This window comes from Bos taurus, chromosome 6, assembly GCF_002263795.3.
Source record: "Bos taurus isolate L1 Dominette 01449 registration number 42190680 breed Hereford chromosome 6, ARS-UCD2.0, whole genome shotgun sequence".
NCBI classification, from domain to species: Eukaryota; Metazoa; Chordata; class Mammalia; order Artiodactyla; family Bovidae; genus Bos; species Bos taurus.
Genome location: NC_037333.1, coordinates 42,056,837 through 42,075,972, shown reverse-complemented (window position 1 = coordinate 42,075,972; position 19,136 = coordinate 42,056,837). Strand labels below are relative to the sequence as shown.

At 40.0% G+C, this 19,136-nt stretch overlaps 1 protein-coding gene across 4 annotated transcripts in view; it reads left to right on the top strand.

Moving 5' to 3' along the window:
- Positions 1-19,136, top strand: part of ADGRA3 (adhesion G protein-coupled receptor A3) — a 132,458-nt gene that overhangs the window by 41,081 nt on the left and 72,241 nt on the right. For 2 of the 4 annotated variants that reach the window (XM_024993526.2, XM_010806048.4), the window contains exons 3-5: positions 8,148-8,219; positions 12,218-12,289; positions 18,709-18,780. In XM_024993526.2, the coding sequence (XP_024849294.1) occupies positions 8,148-8,219; positions 12,218-12,289; positions 18,709-18,780 (216 nt within the window). The remainder of the gene's footprint in view (positions 1-8,147; positions 8,220-12,217; positions 12,290-18,708; positions 18,781-19,136) is intronic. The other 2 variants (XM_059887743.1, XM_024993527.2) reach the window with 1 other exon arrangement.

The window sequence follows — 19,136 nt, the reverse complement described above, 5'->3', positions numbered from 1 at the left end:
AACTCCATCTAGAAAGGAACCTTTTTCTTTAGGCTTTGTTCTTTGAAATGTTTGGTTTTCGTTTGGGAGCTTTCTTGTTTTCCATCATTTGTATTTGCTTTTGTCCCTCATAAGAAAGTAGCAGAGTGTGTGGTGTGTGTGCTTGTCTTTAAAAATTTTTATTTGAGTATAGCTGATTTTCATCATTGTGTTAGTTTCAGGTGTACAGCAAAGTGAATCAGTTATACACATACACACTCTTTTATTTTTTTAGATTCTTTTGAGTTTTTCTTCAGGGTTTGGGGTTTTTATTTTTAGGACATAATACCTCTTTCTGACATCTTGGAAACTAGTTTCCTAGTGATGATCTACTTTTTTAAAAGATTAATTGGCATTCTTTTAAAAGTGTGTACCATGGATAACTGATGTAGATTTATTGTATCATGTTAATTTAAACCATTAAAAAGGTAAATGGTCTAACATCAAGGCTTGGTACAAGTATTGTCTCAATCATTATTAAGTCCTTCCTGAGTAGCTGATCTAAATTTGTTTAGCAGATATTTATTAATTGCCCACACTGTTTTAGGATTGGGATTCATTGGTGAATCCCAATCCTTTGTTGTCAAAGGTCCTGTCTTTAAAGAGTTTATGTTGTGATGGGGAGAAATAGAATAGACATAGCAAGCCAATTGATAGCATAAGTACAAGTGCCCCTGCTCCAGGTTCCATCCTGCATGGTATGGAGGACTGACTCTACTATACCATTTTACGTACAGGACTTGAATGTCTGGATATTGGTGTTTGTGGGGGTCCTGGAACTAAAGGAATGACTGTACTATGGGTAAAGAAACATACAGCAGGGAGTGGCGTTTGTGCACCTATGCACTATGTATGTGAGTTTTGTATGGTGATAGTGTGAAGGCTTAGAGCAAGTGATTGAGCCTTGAGGAAAGAATATTATAGGCAGCCGGACCTGTAGGTGCAAAAGCTGTGCTGTGAAACATGTTGCTTGTGTTTGAGGAGCAGCAAGGAGACCAGAGTGAGGCCAAAGAGGTATTGGTGGGACAGATTCTAGAGAGTTACTGTAAGGACTTTGGCTTTCACTGTGAGCTACTGTGAGCAGTAGTCATGTATGGATGTGAGAGTTGGACTATAAAGAAAGCTGAGCGCCAAAGAATTGATGATTTTGAACTGTGGTGTTGGAGAAGACTCTTGAGAGTCCCTTGGACTGCAAGATCATCCAACCAGTCCATTCTAAAGGAAATCAGTCCTGAATATTCATTGAAAGGACTGATGCTGAAGCTAAAGCTCCAATACTTTGGGCACCTGATGGGAAGAACTGACTCACTGGAAAAGACCCTGATGCTGGGAAAGATTGATGGCAGGAGGAGAAGGGGATGACAGAGGATGAGACGGTTGGATGGCATCACTGACTCAATGGACATGAGTTTGAGTAAGCTCTGAGGGTTGGTGATGGACAGGGAGGCCTGGTGTGCTGCAGTCCATGGGGTCACAAAGAGTTCGGACATGACTGAGCGACTGAACTGACTGACTGACTGACTGACTGTGAGCAGAGGGGCTTCCCAGGTGGCGCTAGTGGTAAACAACTCATTTGCCAGTGCAGGAGACGAAAGAGATGCAGATTTGATTCCTGGGTCCAGACAGTCCCTTGAAGAAGGGCATAGCAACCCACTCCAGTATTCTTACCTGGAGAATCCCTTGGACGGAGGCGCCTGGCAGGCTTGATCCATTGGGTCTCAAAGAGTCAGACACGACTGAAGTGACTTAACACTCACGCACTGTAAGCAGATGCTCTGGCTGCTGGAATGAGGGGTTGGGATAAGGAGGAAGTAGGGAAGTGAAACGAAAGTTGCTCAGTTGTGTCCGACTTTTCGCAACCACATGGACTATACAGTCCATGGAATTCTCCAGGCCAGAATACTGGAGTGGGTAGCCTTTCCCTTCTCCAGGGTATCTTCCCAATCCAGAGATTGAAGCCAGGTCTCCCACATTGCAGGCAGATTCTTTACCACCTGGGCCACAAGAGAAGCCCAAGAATACTGGAGTGGGTAGCCTATCCCTTCTCCAGCAGATCTTCCCCACCCAGGAATCGAAACGGGGTCTGCTGCATTGCAGGCAGATTCTTTACCAACTGAGCTTTCAGTTCAGTTCAGTCACTGTCCAACTCTTTGCGACCCCATGAACCGCAGCATGCGAGGCCTCCCTGCCCATCACCAACTCCCGGAGTTCACCCAAACTCATGTCCATTGTGTCGGTGATGCTATCCAACCATCTCATCCTCTGTCGTCCCCTTCTCCTCCTGTCCTCAATCTTTCCCAGCGTCAGGGTCTTTTCAAATGAGTCAGCTCTTCTCATTAGGTGACCAAAGTATTGGAGTGTCAGCTTCAACATCAGTTCTTCCAAAGAACACGCAGGACTGATCTCCTTTAGGATGAGTTAGTTGGATCTTCTTGCAGTCCAAGGGACTCTCAAGAGTCTTCTCCAATACCGCAGTTCAAAAGCATCAATTCTTAGGCACCCAGCTTTCTTCATAGTCCAACTCTCACATCCATACATGACTATTGGAAAAGCAATAGCCTTGACTAGACAGACCTTTTTGTTTTTGAGCCTTCAGGGAAGTGTTAAATCTAAGGTAATTTAAAGCCCATAATCTCTGTTTAGAGACTAGTGCCTCACCTGGACTGGTGGTTGTCCAACTTTGTGTGCAGTAGAATCACTTGGGAGGACTTGATAAAGCACAGACTAGAGCTCCTGATACTGTGTTGGTTTTTGATGTGGCTGTGAGATGTCCAGATGTAGGTGTTGAGTTAGACAGCTGTGTATGCAATAGGGAACTCAAGGGAATGGTGAGGTTGGGCTACAGATACAGTTGTGAGCCTAGAGAGGGGTGGTGATGATTGCCTCAGAGAAAGTAGTTGTGGCACACAGGCTTTAGTTGCCCACGGGGTGTAACATCTTCCCAGCCTAGGGATCAAACCCGCGTCCCCTCCATTGGCATGCAGATTCTTACCCACTCTCCCACCAGGGAAGAAAGACTTAGCTCTTTTAACAACTGTTAAGATACTCCTTTAATTTTGTTTATGCAATTCTTGTGTGCCTTTTCGTTTATATTTTAATGATACAACATTCAGATTTAGCTGTATATCCTCAACTTAGACTTGTGTTTACTAAGTCTGGAAGTTGTGGGTTGGTAAAGGCAGGGAGGGAGGGCAATGTTAAATGAAAGAATTTGACTATAAATATCTTTTGGCAATGCCTGATTAATATGGCTATTATTAAATATTATATAATATGTCAAGGATTTTTTATTATTGAAGAAAAAGTGCATCTTTAAATCATATTATAGTCCTCGGTTATTCATGAGAGGTATTTTGTAGAAACACATGCAGTACATCATTGACCACAAATTTATGTACTGCTTTAGCTAAATCACTTCCCGTTGTAGATACTCTTTAAAATCTGATAACTGAAACATATGTATTAAAAAAATAGAACTGACATTGTATATTTCTTTTTGCAGAACTTTTTGCTTATATAGGTCAAAAACATTGATTCAGGTTTTTCCTAAAATCGTATCTTTGCAATAAAGAATTGGGGTCGGTTGTGGTGGGGGAGGTGGGTGGGGAGATGAGAACTAATAAATTGAGCCTGAGGACTAGTTGTAATTCATGGGACTAAAAATAGTGGGAACAGAATTTGTATTAAAATTTTCAACATACAAAAAATTGAAAGAATGATGTAGTAATCTCCCACATTACCAATTTACCTACTCAGTCATTAATAACAGCACGTCATCATTGTTTTCCTTTATATTGGAGTATGCCTACATATACTTGTTTGCTGAATGATTTGAAAGTCACTTGCAGACATCATGACCTTCTGCTTTTATTGAGAAATATTAGTGCTTATGAATGAGATGCAGCAGTTTCTACATTGTCTGACTATGAATATATCCTAATAATTTTGTGGCTAGCTGTAATTGACTAAAAAGACTTTTATGGTGAGGGTCAGGTAGTGTAATCCTGTCTCTCAGCCATGGTTTACTTTTCCATCCATTTATCATCTGTCCCAGCCTGTTCTGGCTGCTGTAACGAGATGCCATGAGCTGGGTGGCTTATGAACAGCAGACATGTATATCTCTCAGTTCTGGAGGCTGAGAAATCCAAGATCAAGGCTCTGGCAGGTTTGGTGTCTGGTAAGGGCCCACTTCCTACTTGGCCGTCTTTTTGCTGCAGTTTCTCTCATGTAGTGGAAGGGGAAGCGGGAACTCTCTGGGCCACTTTTACAAAGGTATTAACCTCATTCATGAAGTCTCTACTCTTATAACCTATTCACCTCCCAAAGGCCCCATCTTTGTGGAACATAAAATCTGAGTTCTGATTAATGAAATACTTACTTAGTAATGGTAACCAGAATAGACTCTATACTATGTTAAAAGAATGTTTCCTGTATTTTATAAATACAGGTATTTGCAAGGTACTTGGGGGTTCAGTTTTATGTAGAAGAACCTGGCTCTGATTTGTAGGGGGGGTGGAGTGGGATTGCGGTTTTGCTCCTGGCTTACAGCAGAAGGCTTAATGCATAAGGTTGAGTGTGAGACATGGAGAAGGCAGAACAGGGTTTGTTGGTGGATGTTTATGTGCACAGGCGTCACTGGTTGCGCCTCCAGGGAAGAGTTCTTGAGAATTTCTGGTCAACTTCCATCGCCCGGTATGAAACAGCATTGAGAGCACAGGAGGCCAGTGTGGATGGCACTGGGTTGTGGAGAGAGTGTGGGTTTTCAACAGCGACTGACCAGTGCAGTGAGGAGCAGAGAGCCAGTTTCTTCAGGCTGTTTTTGTGAAATTGCCAGGAAACCTGCCTACAAACCAGTCCTAGTGGTGCAGCTTTGTCTATATTGATAGTTTGAATGAGCCATTAAGGAAAAAGAGCATGTTATGAAGCAGGCCAGACAACGGTTAGTTTTCATCCCCTGATGTCAGTAAAATTGAACGTGCCTCCCTCACTTGATGACAGGAAACACATGGATCTGAGCCCACTGCAGTGACTTCCCCAGTGTCCTTTTCTTAAGCGCCAGTAGACCAAACAGGTCAGATGCCTGAGGAAGTGAACTGAGTATTTTTCTGTTGAGTAGTTTAGGCTGCTTCTCACAGGCTAGACTGCCCATGGTAGGGCAGTAGTGACAAATGATCCCAGAGACACGTCACCTCAGTGTTGTGATAACAGGCGGCACCAGTGGTCCAGGATCTGCTTTCAGGAAAGCTTTTTATTTCTCAAATAAGTGAGGTACTGAAGGACCCGAGAGGTACATGCTACCCTGGGTTTGTATTGCCCTTTGCTCTGCATTTTTGCATTGTTTCACCAACTCAGTGTGTGTGGGGGGGGTGGGGGTGGGGGGTGTAAGTCACTTTAGTCTTGTCCCACTCTTTGAGACCCTGTGGACTGTAGCCCATCAGGTTCCTGTGTCCATGGGATTCTCCAGGCAAGAATACTGGGGTGGATTGCTATGCCCTCCTCCAAGGATCTTCCTGACCCAGGGATTATGTTTACTGCATTGGCATGCGGGTTCTTTACCACTAGCGCTACCTCGGAAGTCCAGTTATGAGAATAATGATGGATAATTAGGATTGACGTCAGAAGCTCACACATACATGGAAGGGAAAATGTTGCCTTTGTTTGGGAAAGACTCCCAGGTGAAGAGAAGTTGGGAAGGGTTTCTGTTCACAGTCGACCTGAGGTGCTCTGAGAGATGACCAGAGGCCACTCAGGCCTCCAGTGGGCAAGGTTATGAGTGAGTCCTGATGAATGGGCCCACTTTGGGTGTCTAGTAGAGTTGAACTGTGGGCCAGCCATTGGCTGGCCTGTGGGAAGCAGGCCACTGTTCTCCTTCTCAGTGCTCCTGCGGCTGAGGATCACTCTCTACAGATGTTAGCTGGACTCTTGTGTGGGGTGACTGGAGAGTTTCAGCTGAGCCCAAGCAGAACCTTTGAAAGTGAAAGTTTCTCAGGTGTGTCCGACTCTTTGCAACCCCATGGACTATACAGTCCATGGAATTCTCCAGACCAGAATACTGGAGTGGGTAGCCTTTCCCTTCTCCTGATCTTCCCAACCCAGGGATTGAACCCAGGTTTTCCGCATTGCAGGTGGATTCTTTACCTGCTGAGCCCAAGCAAGCAGAACCTTTAGTGATGGGCCACATCTGCCCTGGAGGAAGGATCTGGCTGTGATGCTCACTGCTGCCCCCAGTGGTGGTGTGCTGGCATGCAAGGGCCAAGCACTGGAGGAGAGTGGGGATACAGTAGCCTCCCCACCCCATCCGAGGTTTCAGTTTCCACAGTTTTATTTACTCATGGTCAACTACAGGTGGAAAATATTAAATGGAAACTTCCAGAAATAAACAATTCCTATGTTTTAAATTACACACCATTCTGAATAGTGTGATGAAATCTCACACCACCCCACCCAGGGCGTGAATCAACCCTTTGTCCCTCACATCCTGCTCCTCAGTCCCTTAGTAGCCATTCCGGTTATCAGATCCACTGTCAAGATATCTCAGTTTGTGTTCAGGTCAGCCTCATTTTATTCAGTAACAGCTCCAAAGCACGAGAGTACTGATGCTGACTGTTTGGATGTGCTGAAGAGAAGCTATATGACACTTCTTTTAAGTTAAATGGTGAAAGTTCTTGACTTAATAAGGAGAGAAAAAAACTGTATGCTGAGGTTGCTAAGATCCATGGTAGGAATGACTCTTTCTCTAAAATTGTGACCAAAAAAATTGTACTCGTTTTGCTGTTATATCTCACATTGCAAAAGTTATGGTCACAGTTGTGGTAAGTGCTGAGGGAAAAGGCATTGCGTGCATGTTAAGTCACTTGGTCGTGTCCGACTCTGTACAACCCTATGGACTGTAGCATGCCAGGTTCCTCTGTCCGTGGGATTTCCCAGGCAAGAATACTGGAGTGGGTTGCCATGCCCTCTTCCTGGGGATCTTCCTGACCCACGGATCAAACCTTTGTCTCTTATATCTCCTGTATTGGCAGGCAGGTTCTATACCACTGGCAAAAATGGAAAAGGCATTGCATTTGTACAGTAAGATATTTTGAAAGAGAAAGACCGATTTTATAAACTTTTATCATGTTGTTATAATTCTGTTTAATTGTTGTTGATCGCTTACTGTGCCTAATTTACAAATTTTGTCATAGATATGTATGTATAGAAAAAAGGCATAGTATATAAAGGATTCGGCACTATTTCAGTTTCAGGCGTGCACTGGGAGTCTTGGAACGTATTCCACATGGATGGGGGGACTGCTGTCCGTTGTGATTGCTGTCAGATGCCATTGCATGGAGGACTGGTGCATCTTGGCTTTGAGCTGTATACTGTGAAATAACACACTGTTTTATAGAAAGCCTCGCCTTAGAAGTCCTGGGAGGAAGAAATATTAACAACCAAATGGTGTGAATTTTAGAGTGTATAGTTTTGAAAACGATTTGAAAATTTTTAATTTAATTATCCTTGTCACCAATACAGTCTGATTTATTTCAATAATTAAAGTGTAACATACTAAGGAAGAGACTGTAAAAATAATGTATAAGATTGTCATTTAGTCATAACTTTGAATTGGACTAATGCTATGCTATGCTAAGTCACTTCAGTTGTTTCCGACTCTGTGCGACCCCATAGGTGGCAGCCCACCAGGCTCCCCCATCCCTGGGATTCTCCAGGCAAGAACACTGGAGTGGGTTGCCATTTCCTTCTCCAGTGCATGAAAGTGAAAAGTGAAAGTGAAGTCGCTTAGTCCTGTCCAACTCTTAGTGACCCCATGGATTGCAGCCTAACAGGCTCCTCCGTCCATGGGATTTTCCAAGCAAGAGTACTGGAGTGGGGTGCCATTGCCTTCTCCGGAATTGGAGTAATACTAAGATGCATATTGCCCCACACAAATGGCTTCAGAACCAGATTTCTTGATTTTGAATTCTTGCTCTTCTACTTACTACTGGGCTGATTTTAGCTTAGCCTGTTTGGCCTCAGTTTCCTCCCATTCCTATTACTGTCATTGCTGTTTTCTGTACAGCAGATAAGTGCAGTATGCCTAAATAGTTCTTACAGTGTTGAGATGTAAGTAACTTTTATTTTGTCTTTAACAGGGACCTCCGAAACAATCTTATTAGTAGTATAGACCCAGGTGCCTTTTGGGGACTGTCATCGCTAAAAAGATTGTAAGTGTTTGAATTGCTGGCTTATGAATGTGAACCATTCCTTTTTAAGTAACTGTTAATGTACTTCAAACTTTAACACGATAAAAAAGTGGCTTTTTAATAATTTTTAGAAGTTCGTCTAGCCGGGTCTAAGATAGAAAAGCAGACTGTTTAAAGTAAGTAGCTCAGAAGGCAATTTATTTATACAGCAGTTTGATTTGTTGGTGGTAGATGGTTACATCCCTCTTATGGTAATAAAATGATTATGGTTGGCTTTGCCAGTGGGCATGATCTGTAGATGAGTTTCAATTTACGAATGCATTTAAACAATCTATTGTAAATGCCCTAAAAATTGAGGCCTCTTTCTATTAATGATTTCAAAATCTTGCCAATTTCCTATGTATTTTATCTGTATGTTATTTCAAAATCTAAAGACCAGTTTTTATTACTTCCGAGACTAAGCACTCTTGCTTTCCTTATCGTGTTCTTGTCACAACTACTTTGTGAGAGTGCTTATATTTTAGAGGTCACCTGGTGCTTAAGCCATGTGGACTGCGCCACTACCCTTCATTCCTTCTGAATGCGTTTATTGAGTGCTGACTGCTTATTATGCTTGGACTTCCCTGGAAGAACTCACAGACTCTTAGGGGCAAATCGATAGTGAAAATACATCCTAAATAATGTTACTAATCTGCCGGGGAAAGGAGGGACCACCTGAGATGGGAATGACCTCCATGAGAGCAGCCAGCCTTTAGACTTGACTTTGCTCCTGAGGGGTGAGTATGTATTGAAGAGTAACAGAAAGAGCACTGTAAGCAGAGTAGACACAGGTGTGAAAAGAACATGTTCTTTGACCAAAGCATTAAGTAGAAAGGGGAAAAGAACATTGGAATGTAAGGTTAGTCAGAAAGAGACCAGGCTTTTGATGACCTCCTGCCATGTTGAAGAATTTCGAATCTATTATTTAGACAGTGGAGGGCTGGCAAAACTTTTTCAGTATGGAGTTGATGTGATCAGATTAGTGACATCAGGGCTGCAGTGGATCAAGCTGGGTTTAGACGTCAGTGAAAGTATTATCAACGTATAGAAATGTAATTGAAGTGGAAGGACAAATCGGCATCAATTCAGTTCAACAAAAATTTATCAAGTTCATCCTCTGTGCCCAGTAGTGACCAGCCTCCAGAGATACAAAGGTAACTAACTCAGGAACCGCTTGGAAGGTTTGCAGTCTAGTGGAATTATGTACACCAACCAAGATCTTGGGTTTGGGTTTGGAATATACTTCCAGAGAGATGGAGCCCTAGCTGGTGTTCAGCTGTTAAGGGTCTTTGAAGCTGTTGGGACTTGCCAGACTGACACAAGCAGGAGCATGGAACGTGGCCATCAACAGGCTACATGCATCCCCAGAAACAGTCCTTAGGGAGTGGAGGGGCAGCAGCCAGCTGAGCTTGATTTATAACAATGAGTCATTTTCTCTGTGCTTCTTACTGGGACAAACTGACCCCTTGTTTGGATGGAATGTGAGTCCTCACGTAGGGAGAAGGAGTAGGAGTGTAGCTGCTAGAGCTGCCCTATCAAGCTCTGGGGCTGAGGCTAAAGCATTTTTATTTCAACTGTCCTTCCTGGTGATTCTGATGCTAAAGCTGGAGAATTACTACAACTAGTTGTTCCAAGAGGAGGGAGGAGGGTGGTATCATATGGCCAGACAAGTCCACTTATTCTCACCTTCTCTGATCACGTGACTGTCCGTGTTCTGCTTTCTGATAATAGGGAGCTTAATATGATAGTATCTGCATGTTGAAGTAGAGATTGAAGGAAACTCAACTCTTAATAAAAAGCAGCTTCATCAGGCTCTTTCAAGCATATTGCAAAATAGCCTGTGTTCTCCATCAGTTCTTTATCCTTCAGTAAATAGTTTTTCACATATTGCTATCCAAAATGAATTTAAAATTTTCTTGTTCAGTAGCACTTAATTTAATTACCATGATTGTCCCAGATGTTGCTTTAGCATTTTTTCATTGCATTACACATTAAGTAGTCTCTGGTGCTCATGTCTAGGAAGGTAATTGTCATTTATAATCTTCCCACTAGAAAATTCGGTCTTAATTCCAAACAGCTAACTTGGTATACAGCTTGCAAGCTGAGAGAGTTCTGTATGAAAACTCCATGAGATAGAAAGGTATCTGCTAGTCACTTCTTGACTACAGGCACTTTTTCTTATGAGGCCTTAAATCATTCAGTTGTGCATCTCACTCAGCAGCTGCATATAAAGTGTTTCTGTCAGTGTCCCATACCTTTACTTTATAGATAATTTGGATCAGGAAGATTAAGTCAGTGGCTTTCTGGAGAATAAACTATCAGAAGTAGGTAAAACCTAGACCCATTCAGTTTCTCTTTTGCTTTATCAACAAAATTCAAGCTGATTCTCAATTCAAATGAAAACTCATTATCAGTACCTAAATTCCATTTTAAATAGGTATAGCTGTAATGAAATTGTTTCCCAAAGAATCAATGGTAATTACACCATTTAAAACTCAGAACTGAGACAAGATAATGAATAGAACTCAAAATGCTTGTTTAAGCAACACTTCACACGATGATGCCTCATTTTCTTAAATAGTAAAGCCCAGAAATAGAAGGAAAATCAGCCGGAATAAAGAAAAGTCCCACACGATTAAATACTTAGCTTTAATATTCTGAGGAGCTAGAGCATAATGAATGTAGATAAAAACTTGTATTGCTTAACATATTTTTTTAAATCAAAAGTTGCCATAAGAAAGGGAAAACAGAGCTATGAAATTTTTGAATACTAGGGATTACCTAAACTAGCTTTTAAAATATCTAAAGGAAAAAATTAATGAGTGGGTACTGAATTCAAATATGAAGTCTTTGTAATTTCTATCAGACTAATACCTCCCCCCCCATTACCAAGTGTATAATTTAGAATCTGACAGTTTTAGTTTAGAAATGGTTGGTATAAGTCTCTAAAGAGTAACTCAGTGAAATTCAAAGAATATGTCCTTCTCTATTACAGAGAATAATACAGACAGTGAAGAAAATACGAGAAAAATATTTTTTAAAGTTTGGCTTAGAAAGCTTGTTTTACTTCTTTTATTGAAATAAAAAATGACCAATAATCCCAAATCTTAATAACTGAGAAAAACAAAGATTCATTGTTTTAGGGCTTTCATAGTAAATCCACTGATGGGAAATGATGAAAGCTATGCTCTCTTATTTGAAGAAATAGTTATCTCCTAATTAAAATAAATCTTAATTGAAGTATAAAATTGTGTTCACTGTGCTTGGTATGAATAAAAATAGTGTGGAAAGAACAAAATACTAAACTTATTACAGATAAAAGGGAAAAAGTTACCTACATTGAGGAGGAGAAAAAAAAAATGGTTTCAAAGTAACATTTGATAGGAACTATAAGAAGTTTAGGAGTGACTGAAAAAATATGGGCCATTACCTAGATATTGTGATAAAGTAATTTGGCTTGGAGCCTAAATGACAGATCTGTAAAGTAAAAGCTAGCTCAGTTGTTTTTTCATTACAGTCAAAACTTCTGAGTATTTAAGGAATGAAGTTAGCATTAAGTTTCACTTGTTCTTGAGGAAATAAAAGTTTGGGGATTGTGATAATGTACCTTTTTACCCGTTGTCTCTTGGATGTTGCCTTAGATCAGCTCTGTTCCCTAACTTACCAGCGTGATGAGCTGTGTATATCATCACAGGCAGTAAGATAGATTGGTTTTATCTTGAGTCATTTTCCAGGAGTAAATGGCTTTAAATATTGAGGGCACTGTAATTAAACAGCAGTTAGTTTTCTACGTGCCAGAAGTAAGTGAAAGCAAGGATTATTTCTTCTCTCAGTGCTGTACTTGAGATAGGTGAATATGTTAGAGATGCTTAAAAGAAAAGTCTTGTGTGATACCTGGGTGCCATTCTTGAATATGAAATGTATGAAACCTTCATTAACCAGGAGAACTAATTGAAGATACTTTTCCCCTTTCTCCTTAGGGATCTGACAAACAACCGAATAGGATGTCTGAATGCAGATATATTCCGAGGACTCACCAATCTGGTTAGGCTGTAAGTACCTCTGTCTTCCATATTGTAATACAAGGAAGCATATGAACCAGTACCCACATTTTTATGACCACTTATATGTTTAACATTAAAATAGCAACTGTAGAGGTTATAGAACTGGTAGGGGGATAGTTCAGTTCAGTCACTCAGTCATGTCCAACTCTTTACGACCCCATGGACTGTAGCATGCCAGGCCTCCCTGTCCATTACCAGCTCCTAAAGCTTGCTCAAACTCATGTCCATTGAGTTGGTGATGCCATCCAACCATCTCATCCTCTGTCATCCTGTTCTTCTCCTGCCTTCAACCTTTCCCTGGGAAAGATTGAAGGTAGGGGATAAGGAGCTGGAAATTTAATCATGGAGATATAATGTCATCAGAATATAATAATGCATGACATCCACTGCTCCACATACACATGCACACACGCGATGTAGTATGTGTGCATAGTGGACCTAGAGAATAGGTCCATATTGAGACACATGATCAAAAGCTTTGATGGTTTGGGAAAATTTCTTTGAAGAGGTGAATATTGAGCTAATGGTCCAGATCCTTAGAAGGGAAAAGAAGTCAAGCAAATGATAGAAATCAGAGCGAGGCCAGTTTGTCAAGGTGAAAGCTGATAGTCTTATGCATAGACTGACCATTGAAGTCACTCCTCTGACCTTGTGTTTATAGGTGACCTCTCAAGCTTTTCTGTTTTTTGTCTGTACAGTAGGATTAATAGTACCTCAAAGTTATTAGAAGGATTAATTAGCATTTGAATTATCTATACCTGTTTCTTATAATTTATATCTAATATAAATGGAGAACTTTGTATATATCATCAAATATATTTTAGTTTTATTTTTAAAGTTAAGAATCTGAGAATAACTAGAAGTAAGGACAGTTACCTGTAATAGAGCTTTATGCAAGAAAGGCAGACTGAAGCTTAGAACTGACTCAATCCTAGGAGGCCTCTGGAAGACATTGATGTGGGGAAATGGCATAAATCATGATTTAGAGAACAGCAATCTAGAAACAGGGTGCAGCATGCAAGGCAGGATTTTGAGGTAGAAGTTCTAGTTCTGAGATCGCCTATGCTGGGCTCTTTCCCTTTGTAGCTTTTTAGGATGTTTCATCTGTTGTGTTCAAGTTAACTTTGAAAAAGCCATATGGGCTTAAGTACTGAGGTTATTTCATCTCTACAGTAAGCGATGGGTCTCACTTGTCAGAATAGAACAAAGTACTCTTGCTCCTCAGTCAGCAAATTCGTATTTTTCAGTGTGCCCTTTAGCTCTGGGGGAAAGATAGATGGCCCCAGTATATGTTTTTAAATAAAAGATTGACTTGGTGTACAGCTTTACTCATTGCTAGAAATCAGTTAAATCTATTACAGTGTTCTTTTTTTGTAAGTGGATTACAGTTTTGTTTCAGTGCCTTTATTATATCGAGAGTTTTTAATTTTTGTTTTTGAGGAAAGTGTAAGAATTGGCAACCTGAGGCATTTATGGAGAAAAATGTGTTATGCTTTTGAGTAGTTATGAATCAAATAGTGAAAGAAGGAGTCTGAGGTTTACCATTTTCTTGACTTTAGTTCCAGATGGATTTATAGCTTTGGTCTAGGGATTTTTGACTCAACAGCAGAAGTTCTTTAGGCAAAAGTGTTGTTTTGGACAGTGCTTACATTAAAGCAGGTTACTATACACTTTTTTGTTTTTGCCTCCTGCCTTAAAATCTAATATTGTTGCAAATTTTAAAGCCTGGATTGTCTCTTACATTTTTACCAATTCTCTGATACCTGTGCGAGAATTTACAGGACATAGAACATAACGGACATATATCCAGTGAGTCATTAAAACATAGAAATAACACTACCAAGTTTCCTACTTTGTGATTGATTGAGATAATTTTGTAGTCCATGTAATAGTAGATGATAGCCCTCTTAAATGCAGCAGTATGGCACGTATAGAACTATACCTGACATGTCCTTCAAATACTGTTCTAAGAAAAATTAAGACTTCCTGCATGGCTCTTTGGGTAAAGAATCCGCCTGCAATGCAGGAGACCCAGGAGACATGGGTTCAATCCCTGAGTCGGGAAGATCCCCTGAAGAAGAAAATGGCAACCCACTCCAGTATTCTTGCCTGGAAAAGTCCATGGACAGAGGAGCCCGGCGGGCTACAGTCCATGGGTCGCAAAGAGTCGGACACGACTGAGTGACTGAACTGAACTGAAGAAAAATGATCAGTACTAAACACATAAACATAAACACATAGGAAAAATTAGCAGTTGTGGTAGCTTCTTAGCATTCAGGAATGCTTTGCAGTGGAGTTGCTTGTGATCATTTGGGTTGACATAGTTCTCGAGCATTGAATCAGGAACCTTTGGATGGGTGTTGTGTGTGGACTGCATAGCTTTCTGGGCTGTCTAAGCCAGGTTGTATGTTGCTTGTAAAGGCTGATAGCATTTGGTATTTCAGATATGGAGAATAACATTTTCATTCTAGCAAGTGGAAAAGAGAGTCTGATTAGTTAAGGGACATGTAGTACATTTTTAGGTTAAGAGTCAGAGAAGCTCTGTATTACTAATATTTCCCACCCTATAGAGTAAATGTGCAAAAGAAATAAGTCTAGAGTAGATTACTGTTCTAGCTCTTTCCTCTGCTACCTCTTCAGCTTAACTCTTTGGGTTACCCTGGAACTTTGGACCCTTAGACTCACTTGGCCTCTTAGCCACGGAGCCTGGAAACCTTGGCAGAAGGCCTGTAGCATTCCCACCCAGACTTCTCATTGGCGATTTAGTGTAAAAATTGAAAAATGACATACGTCAGAGTGTTCAGTGGACTTGGGTGTGGTAGGTAAATTGATTGAATCTGTGTATTGATCTCTGCCTTTATTGATGGAGAAGTTCTGGGAAGTGAAGCCATCCTCCCAGAGGTTCCCACTCTAACCCTAGGAGTAACTGGCAGAAAAAGGATGGAACTAATAATGGACTCCAGTGAAGTCTCTGTCGTTCACTTACGAAGTTAGCTTACAGAGTAGTTGTTAGGAGATCCAAAAAAATCAAAACTTTGCTTTTAATTTTCTTTATGAATTTTGATCAATTTAAAACCTGTGTTTTTCCTCTAAGAATTATACCTTTAATATTTTTCTGTCAATCGAGTGATATTTATAAGAACTTCCTTTCTACAATTTAAAAATTATTGTTGTTAAGTAATAAAGCCATATAGAGAGATATGTAGAAAGAGTTGAATTTCCCCTTCATCTGTTCAAACATACCCTTCTGAGATAGCATATACTGTCCAGTGTATATATTCTCAGACTTTTCTATTGCCCCTGCAAATGTGTAGGCATCCGCACAGGGCTTTAAAAATGTGCTATACTCTGGACTTCCCTGGTGATCCGGTGGTTAAGACTTCACCTTTCGGTTCAGGGGGAAAGGGTTCGATCTGTGGTTGGGAAGCTAAGATCCCACATGCCTTGTGACCAAAACCCCAAACATAAAATAGAAGCGGTATTGTAAAAAATTCAATAAAGACTTTAAAAATGATCTACATCAAAAAAAATCTTTAAAAAGTGTATTCTACTTGACAACTTACTTAAAAAAATTTTACCAAGGTACCATTATCTTTTTAGGAGAATACTTTTTAGGAGAATACCGTTATCTTTTCAGGAGAATGTTTTTGTTCATGCTTCTGACTAGCTAACAGAATATTCCACAAGTATAGAACAGTACGCTGTGCTTAGTCGCTCAGTTGTGTCTGACTCTTTGCAACCGCATGGACTGTAGCCCTCCAGGCTCCTCTGTCCATGGGAATTCTCTAGGCAAGAATACTGGAGTGGATAGCCATGCTCTCCTCTGGGGGATCTTCCCAACTCAGAGATTGAACCCAGGTCTCCCACACTGCAGGTGGATGCTTTACTGTCTGAGCCATGAGGTAAAAGAACAGTATGATTTAGTCAATTATTCCTAAGTTAAAGGAGGTACCATTTGATTCATTACCTCCTCCTTTAACAAGTCTGCCCTAGTAAACATGCCTGTACATACACAGATGCTGCATCGTACCCATTTAACTTACAGGAATGCAAATATCTATTTAACAAAAAGTAAGTAAATAAAAATTAAGTGAGAGAGTAAGAAACAGCATGAGTGGGAGTGGGTGGATAATTCACCTGCCACTCCATTCAATGAGCTGTTTTAGGACATGAGAGAGTGACTTTGCTGTGAACATTGTCATTCTCAGTCCCATGATGCTTTTTTTGGTATAAGCATTTCAGAGTTGGAATGTGCTTTTAATGTATTAAGGGCTTCCCTGGTGGTTCAGAGGGTAAAGCGTCTACCTGCAATGCAGGAGACTCAGGTTCAATCCCTGGGTTGGGAAGATCCCCTGGAGAAGGCAATGGCACCCCACTCCAATACTCTTGCCTGGAAAATCCCATGGACAGAGGAGCCTCGTGGGCTGCAGTCCACGGGGTCGCAAAGAGTTGGACACGACTGAGCGACATCACTCTCACTTTAATGTATTAAAGTATATGTGAATTTTTATGGTCATCAGCCAGTTACTTCACTTGGTGTCTAGCCAATCAAATAGCAGTTTGTTCCAACACTGGAGGAAAAATATGCTTTGTGTTGGGATTTACCGGGAGGATGGCATGTCTTTCTCCAATGTGATTCCTTCCTCAGTGATTTCCAAGGAAAAACAAATTAATAGTACCTAATAATTACCATAAAGTTACCTAGCAGTTAGAATCTAATGGTTCCTATAAGATACAATCATTTTGTTTATACTTAAATCCTATACTTGTAATATATATTTTTATTTCCAATGACTACACTCTTTCAAACATCTAAAAATTACAAATAATTGTACAGGGAATCTCCATGTACCCATCAGTCAGTTTCAACACTTAGCAACTCAGAGCCTATCTTGTTTTAGTTCCACATCATATCTCTTATCTTCCCACCTACATTATTTACAGTAAACCCCAGTAATCTTATAATTTCACATAGGGTACCTTGATAAAAGTACAGTTGTTCATTTTAATTACATCCAGGTTACTTTCTTAAAATGTTATGATTTGCATTCCATCAGCTGTAATACCCTTTTCAAAATCCACATTTGGTGTTCACTCTGATAAGCCAAAAAAGAAAAAGGCATTGCTTTCATGATTCTTTAATGTAAAAGTATTCTTTTTATTTTTTAAGTTCCTTGGCAATTCTTTTATGAAGATCAAAATTATTTTACTCAGCCTCTTTTCTATTAAAAAAATTATCCTAAGATATATGTAAAATGAATTCAATAATGTTTTTACTGAAGTCCATTATATATTACTTTTGAGGGATTGGTGTTTGTGCAATGTTAAGTCTTCCCATCCAGAAATACGTCGTTGCAGATGTCATGGAAACAGCTGACCTCTGCCCTCTTCAAGTCTCTTCCCTCTCCCCACTGGGGAATCCTTCTACTCAGGTGTCACTTTTTTCCATGCTTAAAGGATTTAACTCAGCCTCTGGACGTGAAGCAGGCCTCCCTGCGGGTCTCAGGACTTCTTCGGTGAGAATTCTAGGTCAGACTATAGCATTCTTGATACTACAGCAGGCACTGAACAGATCTTGGTGGTGGTTGGGTCATCCTGCCATTTTCCTGGAGCCCTTGGTAGCAGCTCCTAAAGCTGGGGTCCATGTCCTGAACAGCCAGCCACTGCAATTGAGCACCTTCTGTATACTCTGGCTTCTTACTGGCTTCCAGAGGTATCCAAGTAAATAAGACACACAAGCCCTTTCTGTCCTGGAGCTTATGAAAGTCGAGCATGGAAGAAATCACAAAAAAATGATTTGTACAAACTACTCATATAATAGCATAAGGTGTTCTACAATTTATAGCAAACTCTGTAAGTGTTTATATATTTATTAAAGCCACGATACAAGGGGAAACCAGAGAGGTTAAGTAATCTGCCCAAGGGCAACACTGAATTCTATGCCAAGTCTTTGATTAAACCCTGGACCCGTTTCACTCTTCCAATATATTTTAGTAGGTGACTGTCAGCTGCTGCTGGTTATTTGTACCATCCTTTTCTTTGTTTTTTAATTTTTGTTTCCTTAAATGAAACTGAGTGAACTCCTGAAGAGCAGTTCTAGTTGCAATGAGAGCATGATTGAAAATCAGGTTCAGGAACGTAACTTGGAGGTTCTACATGTTATTTAACAGAAAAATCCTTATCCAGCAGTAATTTTAATTAATTTTATTTATTGCTTTTTATAAGGTTAATTTTCTTCTTCAACTTTGGAGAAAATATTTACTAGATACTTCTTTCTATGAGATTTAAAACAACCTTCATAACTTCTTAATAACAGTATTTAATGATAGGATGTTTTAGGAAATATAATATAAAATGATATATAATTGTTCGCCTTTCTTACAGTAAAGTTATTTCCTTTTTTCCAGAAACCTTTCAGGGAACTTGTTTTCTTCATTATCTCAAGGAACTTTTGATTATCTTGGCTCATTACGATCTTTGTAAGTAAGAATTTTTTCTTCCTGTTTTTGTAAATGTATCTGAGTGTCTGAAAATTAAAAACAGTTATTATATGGCTTAAGAGACTTCATGGGAAAATTTTGTGATTTTGCAATAATTAGAATCTCACTTGAGAGTTTGCATTCACATTGAAAAACATACCATAAACCTTAATAATGTGTGTCAGGCTAGAGCAACCATTTTCTTCTTAGAATACTCTTATCTCTCTAATTTATATTTAAATAGGTTGGTAATATTTTTCTTTGTGTTTCCAAATTAGAAAATATTTTGTTTACCTAATTAAATCCCCAAAGTATAAAATAAGCCTCCCTTCTTATGAAGAGTTTATAGTTAAGAC